Raw genomic sequence first — 21,097 nt, 5'->3', positions numbered from 1 at the left:
CAGTGGTTTAGGTTTTAAATATTCTGGGAAAAGCAATCAGGAACTATGCCTTAACCAAAATCAACAACTAGTTAGTAACCCAAATTCTAAAACCTTAAATTGATTGGAGTACTTTTCCTTTTCTTTTTGGTCTATTAAGATTACTATAACTCTCTAAAGATTAAAAAAAAAAAAATAACCTACTACTAGAATCTTAGGAAAATGTAAAAATATGTATCTTGTAATCTTAAGAAGACAAAGCATGGTTAATGACTATCTTGTTTATTTAGGGTGATTGGACCATTCAAAAGAATCAACCATACTACATTTGTAATAGTAATTCTAACTGCTGCAGGGGTCCTCAAACTTTTTAAACAGGGGGCCAGTTCACTGTCCCTCAGACCATTGGAGGGCCAGACTATAGTTTAAAAAAAAAAACTATGAACAAATTCCTATGCGCACTGCGGGCCCGGGACGAGTCGGCTACTAAACAGGACAGGCAGCGGCACCCGGCGGGCCGCATGTGGCCCGCGGGCCATAGTTTGAGGACGCCTGGAAAGGTATCTAATTAAATTTGCAATCAAACTTTAAATATTTTTAAAAATTAGTTTTTAAATTATTTTTTTTGTTTCTTAGATATATGCATTCCATTATTTAAGCCTTAAACACAATGCAAACAGTTCTGAATGCTCTGCTCTGCATATAAAAGCCTCTAGGACAGTGGTTCTCAACCTTTCTAATGCCACGACCCTTTAATACAGTTCCTCATGTTGTGGTGACCCCCAACCATAAAATTATTTTCGTTGCTACTTCCTAACTGTAATTTTGCTACTGTTATGAATCGTAATGTAAATATCTGTGTTTTCTGATGGTCTTAGGTGACCCTGCTAGCAGTTCTCAACCTGTGGGTCGTGACCCACAGGTTGAGAACCGCTGCTGTAGCGCCTAAGTTACAATTCAAGTATTGGAGCTCTACAGAGCCTAAGTTACAACCGCTGCTGTAGAGCTTAAGTCCAATTCAAGTATTGGACTTCATGTCATCAACTGCTAGCACAGTGCCTGTACTGCAGTTAATTTTCAATAAATGTTTTTAAAAGGAAGTAAAAATGACAATAATAATTATAAAAGCCCAACAAACAAATCAAACTGGTCTCCTTACCTGCTTTTTTTTTCCCCTTTTGACCTGGAACTGGTATTACGCTATCTTGGCCTTTCCTCATTAACATGGCAAGTGATGCATCATGAGCTCTGAACAGGTCCACAACCTCATGTAAGGCAACATCTGTTATTAGGTCACAGCTCAGGACCAGTACGTCTGTCTGTCAAATGGAAAAGGGGAAAGTCAGTATCACAAAGGACAATGGATTACCCAAATCAAGAAAAATTACATTGGCTGTGTGGGTGACAGTGGGCAGGACAAGGAGTAGGGGGTGGGGCTAAGAAAGAAAGAGATAATAGCACTCTTCAAATACTTGACAGTCTTCAGGAAGAACCAAATTTTACCTGAATAGCCCAAGACCAAAACTAAGAACAAACAGGTAAAATATGAACAGAAGTATTTTTGGTTTTCATATTAACTTATGTCTGTCAATCAGAGCTAGTAAAAAAAGAATAATTTTGTTAGGAAATGAATCATTAGAAATGCTTGGGCAGAACCTGGATTATTACTTGTAGTGATTAATTTATCTAACACTTACTGTGCACTTACTTTATGCTCAGCCAGGTCCTATTCTGGAACTTGGAGGAAACTTGGACTGTGTTATGTGCCATCCAGTTGGCTCAGACTCCTGGAGACCCTATGAATGAGTGATGTCCACAATGTCCTGTCCTCAATAACCCTGCTCAGCTCCTTTCGACTCATGCCTATGGCTTCCTTTATGGAGTCGACCCATCTCATATTTGGTCTTTCTCTTTTCCTGATACCTTCTATTTTTCCTAGCCTTTTCCTAAAAACCCTGCCTTTTCATGGTGAGCCTGAAGTAGGACAGCTTCAGTTTTGTCAGTTTTGCTTTCAGCAATGTTTCAGGTTTAATTTGCTGTAGGACCCACTTGTTTGTTTTTCTGGTGTCCAGGATATCCATAGCGCTCTTCTCTAACTCCATATTTCAAATGAATAGCTTTTTTCCCCTATCAGCCTTCTTCACAGTCCAACTTTTGCATCTATACATAGCAATTAGGAATACAAGGGTGTAGATAATCTTAGCCTTGGTTTCTAATGACAAATTACCACTTTTGGTGATCTTTCTGAGACTAGAAAGTATTAAATGTGATTGGCTAAGAAAAGCTATTGATATATTTTAAGCAAATTTCTACCTATACATTCTGTCATATTTTACCATAAATGCAGAAAACAAAAGTCCAAAAATAATTGGAAAACAAAATTCCTTAAATTGCAATTTAAGTCAACTACATCAATGTTTCTCAATAACACACCTACAGTTTCCCACAGGTACCTCAGAGAAAGGTTGTTTCCTATTGCCCTTTCTAAGTCAACCAAGGCAGCTCCTCTTTTATTAGTTTTATTGTCTAGGCTTCTGCATAAGCTTTGGTTTGGAAAACAGGTTCTGCTACTTTTAAAAGTCTGAAAAACATTGTACTAAATTATCCCAGATTTAAAAATAAAGTGAATATCTGTATTCATGGAAATTTTTGTAAGTGGTTCCAACTTTTCTAAGATTTTAATTTAAAATCAAGTTCCTGTGTTGGGTGGGAAAATGGATGATTTAAACTCATATTCTACTATTGCAAAGGGTTGTGTTTACTCAGAAAGTAAGGCTCAATGTTTAGGATGCCTTGTCTTACTGCCTGAAATTTCTTATTCTGAATACACATGCTCCTCAACTTAGGATGAATGGGGTTATGTCCATCGTAAGTTGAAAATATCATTAAGTTGAATATGCATTTAATACACCTAACCTACTGAACATTATAGTTTGGCCTAGCCTACCTTAAACTTGCTCAGAACACAATATCCAAAAAACACAGGTAACAGTACACTACAGAGTATTAGTTATTTGCCTTCATGACTGTATGCCTGACTGGGAGCTGTAGCTCCCTGCCCCAGCCCAGCATCATGAGAGAGTATCGTACCGCATATCGCTAGCCCAGGAAAAGATCAAAATTCAAAATTCTAAGTACAGTTTTTACTGAATGCTTATTGCTTTAGCACCAATGTAAAGTCAAAAAAATCATAAGAGAAATCATCATAAGTCAGGGACCATCTGTATAGAATCTGTACCAGAACCATCATTTCTTTTCCTACATATAACTCATTATTTACAGCATTTTGAAGGCCTTATCTTAAGATTAAGAAGTTCAAATTTGGATTTTTTTTTCTACCCTTCTGTTTCTCTATTAATTCTTAACTCTGAATGAAAAAAAAAAAAAAGAAGTCCCTAAAAACATTATCTTTTTAGGGGAAAAAATTTGCTATGCTCACCATCCAGGAACCACCAAACATTAACAAATCAGCCCACAGACATGCAAGCTAAGGAAGAAACAGACTGAAGAATCCTACTTATTTTTTTTAATATATTTTTATTGATTTCAGAGAGGAAGGGAGAGGGAGAGATAGAAACATCAATGATGAGAGAGAATCATTGATTGGCTGCCTCCTGCATGCCCTCCACTGGGGATTGAGCCCACAACCTGGGCATGTGCCCATGACCGAAATCGAAACCAGGACCCTTCAGTCCACAGGCTGATGCTCTATCCACTGAGTCAAACCAGCTAGGGCGAATCCTACTTCTTATAACAATGCTTAGAAAGACAGGGAGCTGGGCCATTACTAAAGACATGTCATTACAGAAGTTGCCCCATCCTATATAATAAAAGACTAATATGCAAATAGTCCGAACGGCGGAACAACCGAACAATCAGTCGCTATGACGTGCGCTGACCACCAGGGTGTGTGCGTGGAACATGGCGGGTGTTGGCTGCAGCGGGATGGTGGAGCAGGTGAGCGGGGATGCCAGACCAAGGTCGCTGGTCGCTGTCATCGGGGCAAGCCTCTGGTGGTTACTGAAAATTCTTTGCTCCCGCACGCCATGGTCCTGCCTGATGCTTGCACCTGCTGCTGGTGCCAGCCCCGCTTGCACCCACTGCTGGCGTCGGAGCTGCTGCTCACACCCACTGCCTGTGTCCAGCGCTGGCCCTGATCGCTCGGCGCCCTCAGCGCCTCAGCGGGTGCAAGCGGTGGCTGCCGGCCCTGATGGCCCCTGAGAGATTCTCCACCTCCCCCTGCTCCTGAGGGGTGATCAGGGCAGCAGCTGCTGCTCGCACCCACTGCTGGTGCCGGTCCCAATCGCTACGCGCCTTAGCAGGTATGAGTGTGGCTGGCGCCATCAGCGCGTGGGAGCGGTGGTGGTGGGAGCGGGGCTGCTGGCAGACAGGGGACCAGGGGATGCAGCAGGAGGAGCCGGGCGGTGGTGCAGAGGATGGGCCGAGACCCGCCCCTATGCCTACCACAGCCTCCTGGCCCACAGTTCCTTTCAAGGTGCACGAATTCGTGCACTAGGCCCCTAGTTTCATTATAATGAAAATGACAGTTTACTAAGGGAAAAAAATCTTTCTATTTTTCTAAGCTTCTCTAATAAGATGATTGAGATTTGCAAGCTGACTGTTCTTTAATAAATTCAATTTTAAAGTATACTCCAAAGTGAAGAAAATGACACCAATGCAGATGCCTCTTAATGGTGTCAATGTTGTCTTGGAAAATAACTGCTGTTATAATTCAATATCTGCAAAAAAATTAATCTGTCAGTATAGTGAGTGCCAAACAAGTCCTGCATAATTGTGAGTAGTCCACAAACTCATTTTACTCTTTGCTTTTAGATGACTTTTTGCTAAACTGAATGCAAAATTCCCAAGGAACATAAGGAACAGGCCCCTCTTCCCAATGTTTGGTTGCCATCTGTTCTCAGTGTGAAAAGAAAGGCACTGGTCTGAAAGGTCAGGGTCTGGGATACATATGGAGTGCCTTCTCCTGCCTTACAAGAATGCACCATGTAAGACTCACAGAGACCAAACACATTCCCATTCTCTTTGCAACTCCACCACTTCCAAAGGAAAGTCTTTGCTTTCTGATCAATGTACTTTGTTTCCAAAGCTGGAAATCCTAGAAGAAGAAATAAAAGTCTAAAGGAAAACTAAATAATCTTCACATCTTTGTAATACTATCCATTTTCCTTTACATTTATATAAGTCAGCGATTTTCAACCAGTGTGCCACAAGAGACACATCAATGTGCTGCAAGAATTTTTAAAGCATGCAATACCTTACTATTTAGTCAGGGACACTGACCTCTTCTTCCTCAGACAGGCAAATTTAAAAAATGACAATAGCTGTTTGCTGTGAATGAATCAAAATTATACCTATTTTCTTTTGTCAGATTGGCATAAAAAAATGTACTTTTTTGATGTGCCACAGAGTTTCAGTAATTAGTTTATGTGTGGATGAGATGAAAAATATTGAAAATCAGTTATAAGCTGTAAGAGGAAAGAAATTACTATTGTTTTGATTTTTATTCTACAAATGTAATGCCCAGTGTAGAAATGCAAATGTTCTTCTACTAACTGGAGTCCAGAGAGAAAAAGCTGAAAAACTGTTAAAACCAGAAGTGTGTGATCATAAGCAATGAATAAACAGACTGTTGGACTATAAAGCAAATGTACAGTATATCTGAAATGCAATTAACTTGAAAGTACTCCAGACACACCCGCCCTCAGCTGCCCTGTGTTTTGGGAGACCACTTCTTTTCTAACACCAACAGTATGCCTCTTCTTCTGCAGAGCCCAACTGGAATCCCTACAGACCTCCCTACTCACTATTTTAATAGTCCTCAGTATACTTTATCCCAAGCCTGCTCCTCTAGAGAAGCCGAGGCAGTGTCAAGGGCAGAAAGCACAGCTCTAAAGAACAGCAAATGTGTGTATTTTTGACAAAGTGGAAACATACAAGGTCTTCAAGGGAAGGCGGAAGACAGCACTTTAGTGTTTGGAGAAAATCAAGACACCCAGGAATTCAAATCTAAACTGCTGCCAGTTAGTCTTGGCTAAAGCAAACAAATTAAGCAGAGAAAACACAATTACCAAGTCAGGGCAAAGCCCAGAAATCTCTCATTACAGGAATATTTTCAATCAAGCCAAAAACCACTGAGTAAAACTAGAAGAAAAAAACAAAAATTAAATCAGAAAACCGGATGTATGTGTGTGTGGTGGTAATGGTACAGTGGGAGGTGGGGAGAGCTACTGGGAATAGCTTCTTTTCTTTTCCTGGCAGCTGTTCCATGACAGATTGTTATAAATAACACAATCTGGCAAATAATTTCCTACAGCAAGGAGAAAGGAAAACATACTTACTCCCCTGGAAAAAACTGTCAGGGCAAGGTAACTAACATGCTTTTACCCAACAGCACTTCTACAAACTATGGCTATAATCCAAATCACCACCCTGTAACTCCATCCCTGCCCACATGGAACTAATGAATTCAGTTACTTGGTTATGACTATGAATGGTCACAATTTACATTCTCCTATGTGGTCCAATCCCAATCCAATACCCAAGAGTAGTTTGTTTGGCGCTTTAATAAATACCAATGGTTAACTGCAAAAGATTCCCAGTCTGCACTCCCCAAAGTGTACAGTAAAGAGCCAACTGCCATTTTGTTTATACTGAGTTTGGGGCATTAGGTGCAGGATGGAATGACCAATTCAATCTATAACAAATGTGATAATCTTTAGGCTGAGTGCTAAATAGCCTTCCTGTGATCCTTAACTTAATCACAGTGTCACAACCATCTAGATCTGGAGTCAGAAATCTGGCCACAGTCTAGAACTGATGTCTTCCCTCTCTTGTCCAGTCCCCTACCCAACATCTCACTGGTCTCCAAGTCCTCCTCTTTTATCTCCAGTACCTTAGATCAGGCCTTGAAATATTTTCCCAGTCTCTTAACTGGTCTCTCTCTCACTCCAGTTTTCCCTTATTCTAATCCATATTCCTATTCCATACTCCTATTCCACTGCATATTTCATTTCCCTGCTAAAAGCCAGCCTAAAATAGTGTTCTCCAGGATTATGGGGAGGTAGAAGAGAGGAAATGGGGGGGGGGGGGGGAACAAAACAAAACATAGTGTTCTCCAAACATAAACAAATGTTGAACATATCCACTTTTTCCTCCTTACTTTTAAAATACATGAATCACTATAAATAATATAATATGCTCTTTATATAACACACAAGAATAGACATTTTATTTATTTATTTAAATACTAGAGGCCCAGTGCACAAAATTTGTGCATGGGGCGGGTGTCCCTCAGCCCAGCCTGCACCCTCTCCAATCCAGGACTGCTGGCTCCCAACTGCTTGTCTGCCTGCCTTCCTGATTGCCCCTAACCGCTTCTGCCTGCCAGCCTGATCACCCCCTAACCACTTCCCTGCCAGCCTGATTGATGCCTAACTGCTCCCCTGCCAGCCTGTTTTCCCCTAACTGCCCTCCCCTGCAGGCCTGGTCAACTCTAACTGCCATCCCCTACAGGCCTGGTCCCCCCAACTGCTCTCCCCTGCAGGCCTGGGTCCCCCCCAACTGCTCTCCCCTGCAGGTCTGGGTCCCTCCCAACTGCTTTTCCCTGCAGGCCTGGTCGCCCCTAACTTCCCTCCTCTGCCAGCTTGGTCACCCCTAACTGCCCTCCCCTGCAGGCTTGATTGCCCCCAATTGCCCTCCCTTGCAGGCCTGGTCCCTCCCAACTGCCCTCCCCTGCTGTGATCGCCCACAACTGCCCTCCCTTGCAGGCCTGTTCCCTCCCAACTGCCCTCCCTTGCTGGCCATCTTGTGGTAGGCCATCTTGTGTCCACATGGGGGCAGGATCTTTGACCACATGGGGGCAGCCATCTTGTGTGTTGGAGTGATGGTCAATTTGCATATTACTCTTTTATTAGATAGGATAGAGGCCTGGTGCACGGGTGGGGGCCAGCTGGTTTGCCCTGAAGGGTGTCCCGGATAAGGGTGGGGGTTCTCTTGGGGTGTGGGGCGGCCTGGGCAAGGGGCCTATGGTGGTTTGCAGGCCGGCCATGCCCCCTGGCGACCCAAGCGGAGGCCCTGGTATCTGGGGTTTATTTATCTTCTACAATTGAAACTTTGTAGCCTTAAGTGGAGGCCTGAGCTGGCCAGGGTGTGCGGAAAGCTTGGCTTCCTCCATTGCTGGGGGCAACCCTAGACTCCTGCTCTTTCCAGCTCCGTGGCTGCTGCCATTTCTGTTTGGATTTATGTATCTTCTATAATTGAAACTTTGTAGCCTTGAGTGGAGGCCTAGGCCGGCAAGGGCAGGCAGAAAGCTTGGCTTCCTCCATTGCCGGGGAAACCCAAGCCTCCCTCCTGTTCTCTGTGACCGTAGCCATCTTGGTTGGGTTTATTTGCATATTCGCTCCTGATTGGCTGGTGGGCGTGGCTTGTGGGTGTAGCTGAGTGGTGGTTAATTTGCATATTACTCTTTGATTAGATAGGATATTTTTATTGTTGATAGCATTATAGACACCTCCTATTTTCTCCCCCTTTCTCCTCTCCTAGCCCCTACTCAGACCTATTTTATTTTTTAATATATTTCTATTGATTTGAGAGAGGAAGGGAGAGGGAGAGAGATAGAAATGTCGATGATGAGAGTGAATCATTGATTGGCTGCCTCTTGCAGGCCCTCCACTGGGGATCAAACCTGCAACCCAGGCATTTGCCCTGACCGGAATCGAACAGTGACCTTCTGGATCATAGGTTGATGTTCCACCAGGTCGACATACACCGGTTGGGCAAGAACAGACATTTTAAAAAGAAGAGACAACATTAAAAGAACTAGAGATTCTAATATTTTCCTCTGTAGTCTATATTACACACACCCTGGCTTTGAGAACACTCCATTTTGGAGATCACTGATCCACAGGACTGAGTTCAAATTCCTTAAGATGACATTAAAGGTTTTCAAAATATGACTCCACCTACCTAATTCAGCCTTCTCTCCCACAATTTCCCCTCCATATAGCTAATGTTAACTTGCTAGAGTAAACTGCCAAGAATGCATACCCTATTCTCTCTTTCTACTCAGACACATTCATCTAGAGATGAAGTCTTTTCTTATTCATTACAGACCTTAAACCATTAAATTGGATTACATGGTTTCTTTCCCATCCAGACTTTGTGCTTCATAAGGAGCTCTTTCATCTTTGTATCCCCAGAGTTTAACCTAGTGCTGGCAAACAAGAATCAGTAAATGTCATCACTCTTCTTATTGCCTCCTCCTTGTTGGTAGTATTTAGTCTTTAGACTCAAAGACTAAAACATCCCATTTCAGATAATTAAAAACAGCGTACTTTCTGACAGAGCTGAGTGCCCCCTTCGTAGAGACTGTGACTATTCAGAGTTAGGAGAGGGGCTATAAAGGTAACTTTGCAGCTCCCTAAAGCAATGAGGTAGGGAATAAACCTGCTGCCTCCAAAGAAGAAAAAGGCAGAGAGGTCTGAAAGAAAAGAAATCAGATGCAACTGTCCTGGAGAGCATGGCTAGATTTATAATTTTTAAATGGAGGCTCATCATTTATAGTTCTAAAGTTTTCCTTTTTAAGTCAAGAATAGAGAAATTCTACTCACGTTTCCTGGGTGAATCTAAGAAGTAATTGAGAATGTGCTAATTTCTAACTCTGTTAAATGAGTTCTTTATAAAAATGATAGTCACATCTCTTGCAGGATGTAGATATCTGCAATTAATTTTAATCTTCAAATGTACTGATATTAATAGAGAAATAACAAAGGCTTTTTGTTCTCTCAAATCAAACCTTCACTTTGAAATAATTTACTATTCTGAATTTAAATTAAATAATTTCATTCTTTTTCTTTGGTCAGACATGAATACACCACAGGACAAAAATATTATTGTCCATTTCAAGACCATGGAACAATTATATATTTTCTGCCTGTAACTTGAATTTTTAAAAAAGTATTTTTTCTTTTAATCCTCATTTGAGCATATTTTTTCCATTGATTTTTAGAGAGAGTGGAAGGGAGGGAAGAAAGGAGGGGGAAGAGAGAGAGAGAGAGACATTAATGTGAGAGAGACACATCAATCACTTACTCTCCCCCCACCGCTGTCCCCACATGCACCCCAACTGCAACCCAGGCATGTACCCTTGACTGGGACTCAAACCCTAGACCCTTTGGTGCACAGGCTGACACTCTAAACGCTGAGCAACACTAGCCAGGGCTTGAATTTTAATTATATCCTTAATTATGACATGGAAATATTGTCCAGTTTACTTGGAAACCAGAAAGCTTGGGAGAAGATCAGCAGAGGGTAGTTAGGGACTATGACAGCCGTGGGCAAACTACGGCCCGCGGGCCGGATCCGGCCCGTTCCGCTGTTCTATCCGGCCGTGGAGCCGAAAGAGCGGAGGGTTCTCTTGCTCTCCCCTCCGCTCCTTCACCAGCAGCAGTGTTAACATGGCAACGTCGGGAAACACGGCCGCAGCTCCTTCTTCTGAGTGGGCGGATTTATATTCCATTCAGTGGAAGGAACAACCTCTCAGTCTTCCAGAGGCTCCTTGTAATGCCCGCGGACGCATCTCCCGACATCACCCTGGGAATGCGTAGACACGTTATCGTGGTGATGTAGGGAGACACGCCCCTGGAGAGCACAGTATCAGAGCCTTTCTGAGGTAAGATTAAGAGCTCTACTCAAACACAATTTTTTCCTGTTCCCACATTCTGTACATCACAATGACTTGTTAATAAAACAACAAAGACTTTCAGCTTTTAGTCACTTCAACTGGTGGCCTGTCCTTTGTCAAAAAACCCTGAAACAGCACCAGAAGAGGTGCAACTGGAACTCATCGATCTTCAGTCTGACTTTGTCCTAAAGGAGAAATTCAGCTCTCTTGAACTAAGAGACTTTTATGCTTCACTTAATGAAGCCACTTTTCCAAACATCCGGAGGATGGCACAGAAGATACTGGTGCTGTTTGGGTCAACCTATGTTTGTGAGCAGACATTTAGCGTCATGAACATCAACAAAGCCCCTCACAGATCCAGCTTAACTGACGAACACCTCAGATCTATCCTGAGAATAGTCACAACAAAACTAACTCCAGACTTTGATGCATTAGCTAAAAAAGGAGACCAACAACACTGTTCCCACTGAAGTTGATGTTTTAAAGACCAAAAACCTTTCAACCCAGTCTCCATTGCCATCTACATCTACGTCCCAGGCATAATTTGGAAGTTGCACTAAAGAAAATGTTTAATTTACTGTTTACACATTTTGTTCTTTTCTATTTGTTTTAGTTTTAAATTATTTTATTATATTTAAGTTTAATTTGAAAGGCTTGTGTACCTTTCCTTTGTTAGGCAATTTTTTTTTTTTTTTAAATATATATATTTTATTGATTTTTTACAGAGAGGAAGGGAGAGGGATAGAGAGTCAGAAACATTGATGAGAGAGAAACATCAATCAGCTGCCTCCTGCACACCTCTTACTGGGGATGTGCCCGCAACCAAGGTACATGCCCTTGACCGGAATCGAACCTGGGACCTTTCAGTTCACAGGCCGATGCTCTATCCACTGAGCCAAACCGGTTAGGGCTTGTTAGGCAATTTTATTTTGCCTTTGCCATCTTCAATATAAGGTATGTTATTGTGCTATTATTCCTCCATTTTTTGAAGTTTCAAATTATAATAATTAGTGTTTACGTTCTTCTTGTTAAAATGTTTGAAATGAATAAAACTATTGAAATAAAAAAAAAAAGACCATACCCTTTTATGTAATGATGTTTACTTTGAATTTATATTAGTTCACACAAACACTCTATCCATGCTTTTGTTCCGGCCCTCCGGTCCAGTTTAAGAACCCATTGTGGCCCTCGAGTCAAAAAGTTTGCCCACCCCTGGACTATGACAAAGAAAAGTTTATAACAACATGAGAAAAAGACAACTAACAAGTTATAAAGAAAACTAAACTAAAATCAGGGTTTTATTAGCCCCCCAAAGCAACTTCTAAGATTGGGTATGTTTTCTTTTCCTATTAATTCCACATGTGACTTTAAATGTCACTCCCTCCTTGGGTCTCAGTTTCCTCATCTATAAGATAAGAGGGATGCACTATCTCTGAAGTCATTTATGACATAAGACTGGGGAGGGAGCAGTTAAAATAAAGAAGGCTGGTTAAAAGATCCCTCTTTTCCACCTATGCAACACAACTATTGCACAGGTCCCGCCCTCTGCAGTAGTCTGAAGAGAAAAAAATAGAGGATATCTGAATTAGGAAAGAATAATCACAGTTGGGAGTAGGGAGAGGAGATGCACCTTACTGAAAAGGGAGAAGTTACACAGGAATCTGAGATACCCCGATCCACACTCATTTCCTAGAATGCCAGCAGCCGGTCCTTACCTTTCAGAAAGGAGAATTTAATATTTTCTCTGGGCAATCTGAGAGAGAAAAAAACCTAAAGATGCAGATATAAGAGATTCCTCCCCTCCCCCTGCCAAAAGAGCCTAACCACATCACCATATCACCCTAAAGTGAAGCTCACAGTCAACATGCCCAATCCATATGTAAAACTTGAGCAAAAAGATAGAGAAAAGAAAATATGAGAGGAAAGATAAGAAAATTAGAGGACCAGTCCAAGAAATCCATTATCAGAATAAGTTTTCAGAAAAAAAAATAAACACAGATAAGAATCATCATCAACAAAATGATTTCTCTAAACTGAAGGACACAAATATCCAAATTGAAAGGGTTCACTGAGTGGAGAGCTCACACGGATAAAACAGATTCATATGAAAGCACCTCATCATGAAATTTCAGAAAACTTGAAATTTTTCTGAAAGAGAAAGATGCTATAAATTTCCAAGAAAAAAGTTGGTTACAAACAAAAGATTAGTAATCAAAGGTAGGGGAGGGTGGGGGTAAGGGGGAGAGATCAACCAAAGGACTTATATACATGCATATAAGCCTAATCAATGGACACAGACAACAGGGGTGTGGGGGCATGAATGGGAGGTGGGGGGTAATGGGGGAATAAGGACACATATGTAATACCTTAATCAATAAAGAAATTAAAAATAAAAGATTAGTAATCACAAAAGTTTAGGACTTCTCAACAACACTTGAAGTTAAAGACAATGGAGCAATGCTTTCAAAATTGTTAGGTACCTACCAGCTTTCCAACTGAGAATTCTGTGTCTAGTCAAATTATGCATCAAGTATGAGTTGAGAGTAGATTTTTCCAGGCATGCAATGTCTCAAACACTTTTGTCAGGAAGCTCTAATAGTGGTTCTAAAACTTTCTAATGCCGCCACCCTTTAATACAGTTCCTCATGTTGTGGTGATCCCCAACCATAAAATTATTTTCGTTGCTACTTCATAACTGTAATTTTGCTACTGTTATGAATCGTAATGTAAATATCTGTGTTTTCCAATGGTCTTAGGCGACCCTGCTAGCGGTTCTCAACCTGTGGGTCGCGACCATCGGAAAACACAGATATTTACATTACGATTCATTAACAGTAGCAAAATTATAGTTATGAGTAGCAACGAAAATAATTTTATGGTTGCGGGTCACCACAACATGAGGAACTGTATTAAAGGGTCGCGGCATTAGAAAGGTTGAGAACCACTGCTCTAGTATGTTTCCCATAAAAACAAGGGCAGAAGCTAAGAAAAAGAAAAATGTGGCTTCTAGGAAACAGGACCTGAAACTGAAGAAAAGAGGCAAAATGAATCCTCATGATGGTGAAGGGAGATGACATAATGACAGCTGTGGACCAGGCATGGAAGGCAATCACTATAGGTAGGATTATGTCAGAGGCTCTGGGAGAATTATGTCAGAACTTCTTTAGGAAGATATAATTGATAGAATAGCTGATGAGTCTAAATATCTCAAGAGGAGATTAGACAACTTAGTGAAAAGGTTGGGGATGATTTAATTTATTTCTTTTCCCACAGTCTTGTGCAGGGAGATGATGATATAACAAATAATTTTAATCCTCTGTACAAGTACAAAAAATGGAACCTAATCTAATCTTAGAAAGTCAGGGAAAACTTTTTGGAGCAGATGATACCCAAGTTAAGAGCTGAAAAAACATTGGGTAGCTACAGGCTACTTCAAATGAACACTCTGGTTACAATGACAGAATGCTTACTGACTTCCCACAAATTGTGTGGTCCATTCCACTCGTCAGGCTGTAGTGTTACCTTATTATTCAGAGCAGGATAGGGGCCCAACCAAGAGTTTCCAAAAATCGAAGTCATGTGGGCTGCTTGTCACTCAGAGATAGAGTTTGTGATGGCAGCCTGGGTTTTCTACCTAGCTATCACATCTCTGTCCTACCCTGTATCCTTTCATACCATAAAAGTGTCCCTATAGACAAAGGAAAGTGACTCAAAACAATCAGGCTCACCCAGAGCTTACAAGTTTTCTGGCTACCAAATGCAGTATAGAGCTGCAGAAATACTATCCCAAAGACCAGAGTTCCAACAAGTTGCAGTCTGTGAGAGGTTAAGATGAAAACACTTCAAGCTTGTGCATACATACACTTGGTTAGTACAGTCAATAGAAAAGCTCCATTGAGATTTTGGGGGGAGGGGGGGAGGAGAAGTTTCAAAAACTCCCTCATTCATCTTGTTAACTTGTTTCTTCTATAACTGCTGGGCTTTTCACTATGCCACCAGCAGGCTCAAAGAAAGTGTCATAGGGGATATACGGAGGCCCTCCTAGGCAACCACAGCCCACCAAAGCAGTCTTAAGAAAAAAGCTGCCACTTAAAAAAGTCTTCAAGCAAGTTGGGACCAAGTTCTCAGATCTTCACTTGACCAAATTGCACTCCTTTTCAAGCAGATAGTAATCTGCCAAAAACAAGTCTCTGGGCAAAATGAAAGTTTCCAGGAAAGAAGGAGAGATTTGTAATTTGATAAAGACATCAAACACTCAACTGAAAAGAACTTGCACTTAGCTTTTTGAACATCTAAAAATAGCACGTATGCTCAATCTTCCTAACATGCTGTCTCTGGGATGGGGATTTCATAGGCATAGTTTGCTCTCTGTTGTAGCATGTTAGCTGTTTCATAAGACAGATAACAATAGTTCTTTTCCTACATCAAAGGATTTAAATAACTAAACCTCTAACTAATGTGTTGATATCATTATCCCTATTTTCTTGGTTGTGAAACTGAGGCAAAGGATAAATGAGGCTTCCCTGAGGCTAAAGAAAGATTTCTGTCTAGATTAAATAAAAAATTATTAGCTTCACAATCTCTAAATTAAGAGAAGCCATGAGACCTGCAATATAAGATAAGTGCTTTAACTATAGACCACAGAATAGACTATAAATTTAGTCTACTGAGGCCTCTTAATATACCTCAGTAACCTATTCTCAAAACATTTATCTAAAGAATAATCACATTGTTTCTAAAGCACAAATGGCTGATTACCTCAGCCAATCAGAGGAGCATGTAATGTGGATGTGTCAGGTTCAATGTGCAAGGAGTCAGCCAGCACTGCTTTGTGCCCATCACAGACTGCATCCCTTTCCTCTTGCTCAAGAAGAGCCAAGCTTCTTGCTCATATGGCTCTAGCAGTATAGAAAGTCTTCCTACAACAATGGATCTACCTCCACTTAGAGGAAGATATCAACAACCAACAGCTGTCCACTTGTAAGACAAGGATACTGCATAGTTCTCTGAGTCTTGTTAGATTTGCTAATTTTAAAATGTTTTATACATTTCCCAAAAAATATTTAATTAAGAGTTCTATAGGTACTAAGAATTGCATATGTTAAAAGAGTTCTGCCCTAACTGGTTTGGTTCAGTGGATGGAGCATTGGCCTGCGGACTCAAGGGTCCCAGGTTCGATTCCAGTCAAGGGCATGTACCTTGGTTGTGGGCACATTCCCAGTGGGGAGTGTGCAGGAGGCAACTGATTGATGTTTCTCTCTCATCGATGTTTCTGACTCTCTCTCTCTCCCCCTTCCTCTCTGTAAAAAATCAATAAAATATATTTTTAAAAAAAGTTCTATATATAGAGTGGGGCAAAAGTAGGTTTATAGTTGTTCATATGGAAAATAATCCTATCTAATAAAAGAGTAATATGCAAATCAACCATCACTCTGCTACACACAAGCCACGCCCACCAGCCAAACAGGAGCAAGTATGCAAATTAACCCAACCATGATGGCTGCGGCCACAGAGTGAGCAGGAGGCTTGGGTTTCCCTGGCAATGGAGGAAGCCAAGCTTTCCACACACCCTGGCAGGCCCAGGCCCCCACTCAAGGCTACAAAGTTTCAATTATAGAAGATAAATAAATCCCAACAAAAATGGCTGTGGCCACGGAGCAAGCAAGAGGCTTGGCTCCGCTCAAGGCTACAAAGTTTCAATTATAGAAGATAAATAAATCCCAGATACCAGGGCCTCCGCTTGGGTTGCCGGGGGGTGTGGCCGGCCTGCAAACCACCACAGGCCCCTCGCCCAGGCCGCCCCATGCCACAAGGGAACCCCCACCCTGATTCGGGACACCCTTCAGGGCAAACCACCTGGCCCCCACCCGTGCACCAGGCCTCTATGTTACCTAATAAAAGAGTAATATGCAAATTAACCATCACTCCAACACACAAGATGGCTGCCCCAATATGGTCAAAGATGGCTGCCCCCATGTGGATACAAGATGGCCTCCACAAGATGGCCAGCAAGGGAGGGCAGTTGGGAGGGACCAGGCCTGCAAGGGAGGGCAGTTGAGGGCGATCAAGCCTGCAGGGGAGGGCAGTTAGGTGTGACCAGGCCGGCAGAGGAGGAAAGTTGGGGGTGACTGGGCCTGCAGGGAAGGGCCGTTGGGGGGGACCCAGGCCTGCAGGGGAGGGCAGTTAGGGGTGACCAGGCCTGCAGGGGAGGGCAGTTAGGGGTGACCAGGCCTGCAGGGGAGGGCAGTAAGGGGAAAACAGGCTGGCAGGGGAGCAGTTAGGCATCAATCAGGCTGGCAGGGGAGTGGTTAGGGGGTGATCAGGCTGGCAGGCAGAAGCAGTTAGGGGCAATCAGGAAGGCAGACAGGAGAGCAGTTGGGAGCCAGCAGTCCTGGATTGTGAGAGGGATGTCCGACTGCCCGTTTAGGCCCGATCCCGGTAGGATCGGGCCTAAACGGGCAGTCGGACATCCCTCGAGGGGTCCCAGATTGGAGAGGGTGTAGGCTGGGCTGAGGGACACACCCCCCATGCACAAATTTTGTGCACCGGCCCTCTAGTAGAATAAATAATAATAATCAAGAATAAACAGTTTCACATACTCACAACTGTAAACTTACTTTGACCCACCCTGTATACATACAACTATCTAATGTACACAAAAAATTTGCATAAACATGAACCCTACAGACTCACAAAGAGAAGAAAAAAGTAATTTTGAAATATTAGACCAACTACACCTGTTCTTAAAGTCAAGAATCTATATATATAAAAACCTAATATGCAAAGTGTCCCCTCAGGAGTTCAACTGACCAGGAGTTGGATTGCTTGCTATGTTGTGCACCGACCACCAGGGGGCGGGGCGGAATTAAGCAGGCCCCAGCCCACAGCCAGCAGCTACTAAGGACCCTACCCGTGCACGAATTTTGTGCACTGGGCCTCTAGTAGATTATAAGGACTACTGATGCTTGTCTTTTAGAGGCAACATGATAGAGTGAAAAACCCATGGGCATTTGAGATGCACAAATGCATCTCATAACCCAGGACTGGATTCTAGCTCTGACACAACACCTAACCAAGTATGGGATTTGGGACAGGTTATTTAAACTCTATGAGTGTCAGGTTTCTCAACTGCAAAATAAAATAATACCATCTACCTTTTAAGGTTGCTGTCAGGATAAAAATAATCTACAAAGCCAGACACACACAGTAAATATGATATTCCAGGTAACTCCAAGGAAAATAAAATTTATATCCTCATAATCAGCTAACAACTTAACTCCCTACTTTAGGGTAGTATCTAAGAACAGAAACTAATGTTCTGAAGTACATTCATTATTTTTTCAAATGTACTAATTTATGAAGCTCTTGCAAATTTAAGTATCCTCAGAAGTGCTCAACTGGCTATAGATAAAGATCTTGTGTGAGTAATCAGCTATTACTGCAAAGCAGGTCTCTAATGCTTTTCAATTTCATTTTCATCTGCCTTTCTGTTCTCCCCCCAATTGTTCAACCTCTCAATAAAATAACAAATTACACATTAAATGTATATAATTCAGGCTGTCACTCAAAAAGAAAAGACTACCAATAAAGTTATTTAATTGATATGTTTTATTTTTCAATATATCTCGAAGAAATATAGACCTATTTAAAGGTATATACTTACACTGACTGAAGCCTTCAGATGACACAATTTGGAGCTGAAAATATTCCTTCATATCTCAGCTTTGTAGTAATTCTTCAACTGTTAAAGTACAGGACCTACCATCATTTTTATGTTTTTTCCTGGAGCTATTCTATTCCCTTCACATTATGAATAACTATTCCTACATATCGCTCCACCATCACAAATTCCAATTCTTTCTTTTAAGACTCAGAAAGTGACATTTATGAAGCAGTCCAAACGATGTTTCCTGATACTCCTCTAGAGGGAACACAGGACTCTTCTAACTTTACCATGCATGCCCCTAACCTCAGATAAAAATTCAATGTCCCCTGAAACATGTGTCATCTGGCTATACCTGCCAACATTATTCTACTAATCCATTGATTACTCAATGCATTTACTGAGACTTTGGCACCTAATGCATAGTCTTTCTTTCCACCTAAACTTTAGGCAAGTTACTCAAGCTCTATGAGCCCTATCCTTCTCATCTGTGAAATGTGGATAAAGATAGTATCTACCTGAGTGTAGTTGGAGGATTAAATGAAATAATGTACATTAAGTATCTAGCATGTAGGCTAATGGTGTTGGAAAAGTGGTGAACTAAGAACCCCAAAATTCTGTTATGAACACCTAAAAACTTTGAATAAGACATAAGACATTACTGCAAATATATTCAAACTTATAAGAAAGAAAAGGAAGCTGAAACCGGTTTGGCTCAGTGGATAGAGCGTCGGCCTGCGGACTGAAAGGTCCCAGGTTCGATTCTGGTCAAGGGCATGTACCTTGGTTGCGGGCACATCCCCAGTAGGAGGTGTGCAGGAGGCAGCTGATCGATGTTTCTCTCTCATCGATGTTTCTAACTATCCCTCTCTCTTCCTCTCTGTAAAAAAAAATCAATAAAATATATTTAGAGAGAGAAACCAAGATGGCGGCATAGGTAAGCACCTAAACTGCTGCCTCGCACAACTATTTCAAAACTACAACTAAAAGACAGAACGGACACCATCCAGAACCACAGGAAAGCTGGCTGAGTGAAAATTCTACAACTAGAAGGAAAGAGAAAAGCTCACAGAGAATTGGAGGTACGGCAAAGGGTCTTTGTGCGCGCAGAGAGGAAGGGCGGCTGAGAGCCTGGCTGACTTTCTCTGGCGGAAGGGGGAAGGAAGCCCCCGACCGCACTGAACCTCAGTTCTGACTGCACTGAACCCCAGTTCCGGGTGAGCCTCTGGGGACCCACGCTCTTATGGGGGGGAGTCTGGACTCTCGGGCGGAGACTCAGGAGCCGGGGAAGGCAGAGGTCTGAAGACGCGTGCGTGCCAGTGCGCACAAAGGCAGCGGAGGTTGCCACAGGCTTTCCCTAGTGGAAGGGAGTCAGAGGCTCCTGACTGCACTGAGCCCCAGTTCTGACTGCACTGAACCCCGGTTCCAGGCGAGCCCCTGGGGACCCACGCTCTTGTGGGGGGAGTCTGGACTCTCAGGCGGAGACTCGGGAGCTGGGGAAGGCAGAGGTCTACGAGTGCGCGCAAGGGCAAGGCTAAGGGGAAGCCAAGACTGTCTGCTCCGCCCTGAGACTCCACCCCATCCAAGCTGAGCACAGAGGCTATTGCAATTTGGCAAGTCTAATCCTATAAGGCTGTCTCCAGCACCGAACTTCTCCTAGCATAGACACAACTGATCCTTACAGCCAACTGGCCTGGAGGTCAATTCCTCCCAGTGATACCAACAGCAATCAAGACTTCATTACAACAAGGCTGTACACACAGTCCACAAAGGGGTGCACCAAGAGTGTCCACCTCAGGTTAACTGGGAAGGCCGACCCACTGGGCCATAGGAAACCTAGCACACAAATTTACCCTACCAACTCAGGGAAGCAGTGAAAATGCGGCATCAAAGAAACAGATCACAAACGAAAGAAATGGAGGAAAACAAACGACTGGATATAGAATTCAAAACCACGGTTATAAGGCTTTTCAAGAATATCCTAGAAAAGGCCGATAAATATAACGAGACCCTCGAAGATATGAAAAAGGACCAACTAGAAATTAAACATACACTGACTGAAATAAAAAATATTATACAGAGACCCAAAAACAGACTAGAGGAACGCAAAAATCAAGTCAAAGAAGCAAAAAACACTCAACCGAAAAAGCAAAAAGAAAATAAAAAAATCCAAAAAGTTGAAGATAGTGTAAGAAGACTCTGGGACAACTTCAAGCGTACCAACATCAGAATTATGGGGGTGCCAGAAGAAGAGAGAGAGCAAGATACTGAAAACCTATTTGAAGAAATAATGACTGAAAACTTCCCCCACCTGGTGAAAGAAATAGACTTACAAGTCCAGGAAGCCCACAGAACCCCAAACAAAAGGAATCCAAAGAGGACCACACCAAGACACATCATAATTAAAATGCCAAGAGCAAAAGACAAAGAGAATATTAAAAGCAGCAAGAGAAAAACAGTTAATTACCTACAAGGGAGCACCCACATGACTGTCAGCTGATTTCTCAACAGAAACTATGCAGGCCAGACGGGAGTGGCAAGAAATTTTCAATGTGATGAATAGCAAGAACCTACAACCAAGATTACTCTACCCAGCAAAGCTATCATTCAGAATTGAAGGGCAGATAAAGAGCTTCACAGATAAGAAAAAGCTAAAGGAGTTCATCACCACCAAACCAGTATTATATGAAATGCTGAAAGGTATTCTTAAAGAAGAGGAAGAAGAAAAAAGTAAAGAGAAAAATTATGAACAA

At 42.2% G+C, this 21,097-nt stretch overlaps 1 protein-coding gene across 2 annotated transcripts in view; it reads right to left on the bottom strand.

The window, feature by feature from the left end:
- Positions 1–21,097, bottom strand: part of EIF2B3 (eukaryotic translation initiation factor 2B subunit gamma) — a 97,617-nt gene that overhangs the window by 60,272 nt on the left and 16,248 nt on the right. For both annotated transcript variants that reach the window (XM_080654480.1, XM_080654481.1), the window contains exon 4: positions 1,139–1,298. In XM_080654480.1, the coding sequence (XP_080510606.1) occupies positions 1,139–1,298 (160 nt within the window). The remainder of the gene's footprint in view (positions 1–1,138; positions 1,299–21,097) is intronic.

The sequence above is a fragment of the Plecotus auritus genome (assembly GCF_963455305.1).
Source record: "Plecotus auritus genome assembly, chromosome: 2".
NCBI classification, from domain to species: domain Eukaryota; kingdom Metazoa; phylum Chordata; class Mammalia; order Chiroptera; family Vespertilionidae; genus Plecotus; species Plecotus auritus.
The sequence above is the reverse complement of the archived record's forward strand: the minus strand, read 5'-3'. Positions and strand labels throughout refer to the sequence as shown.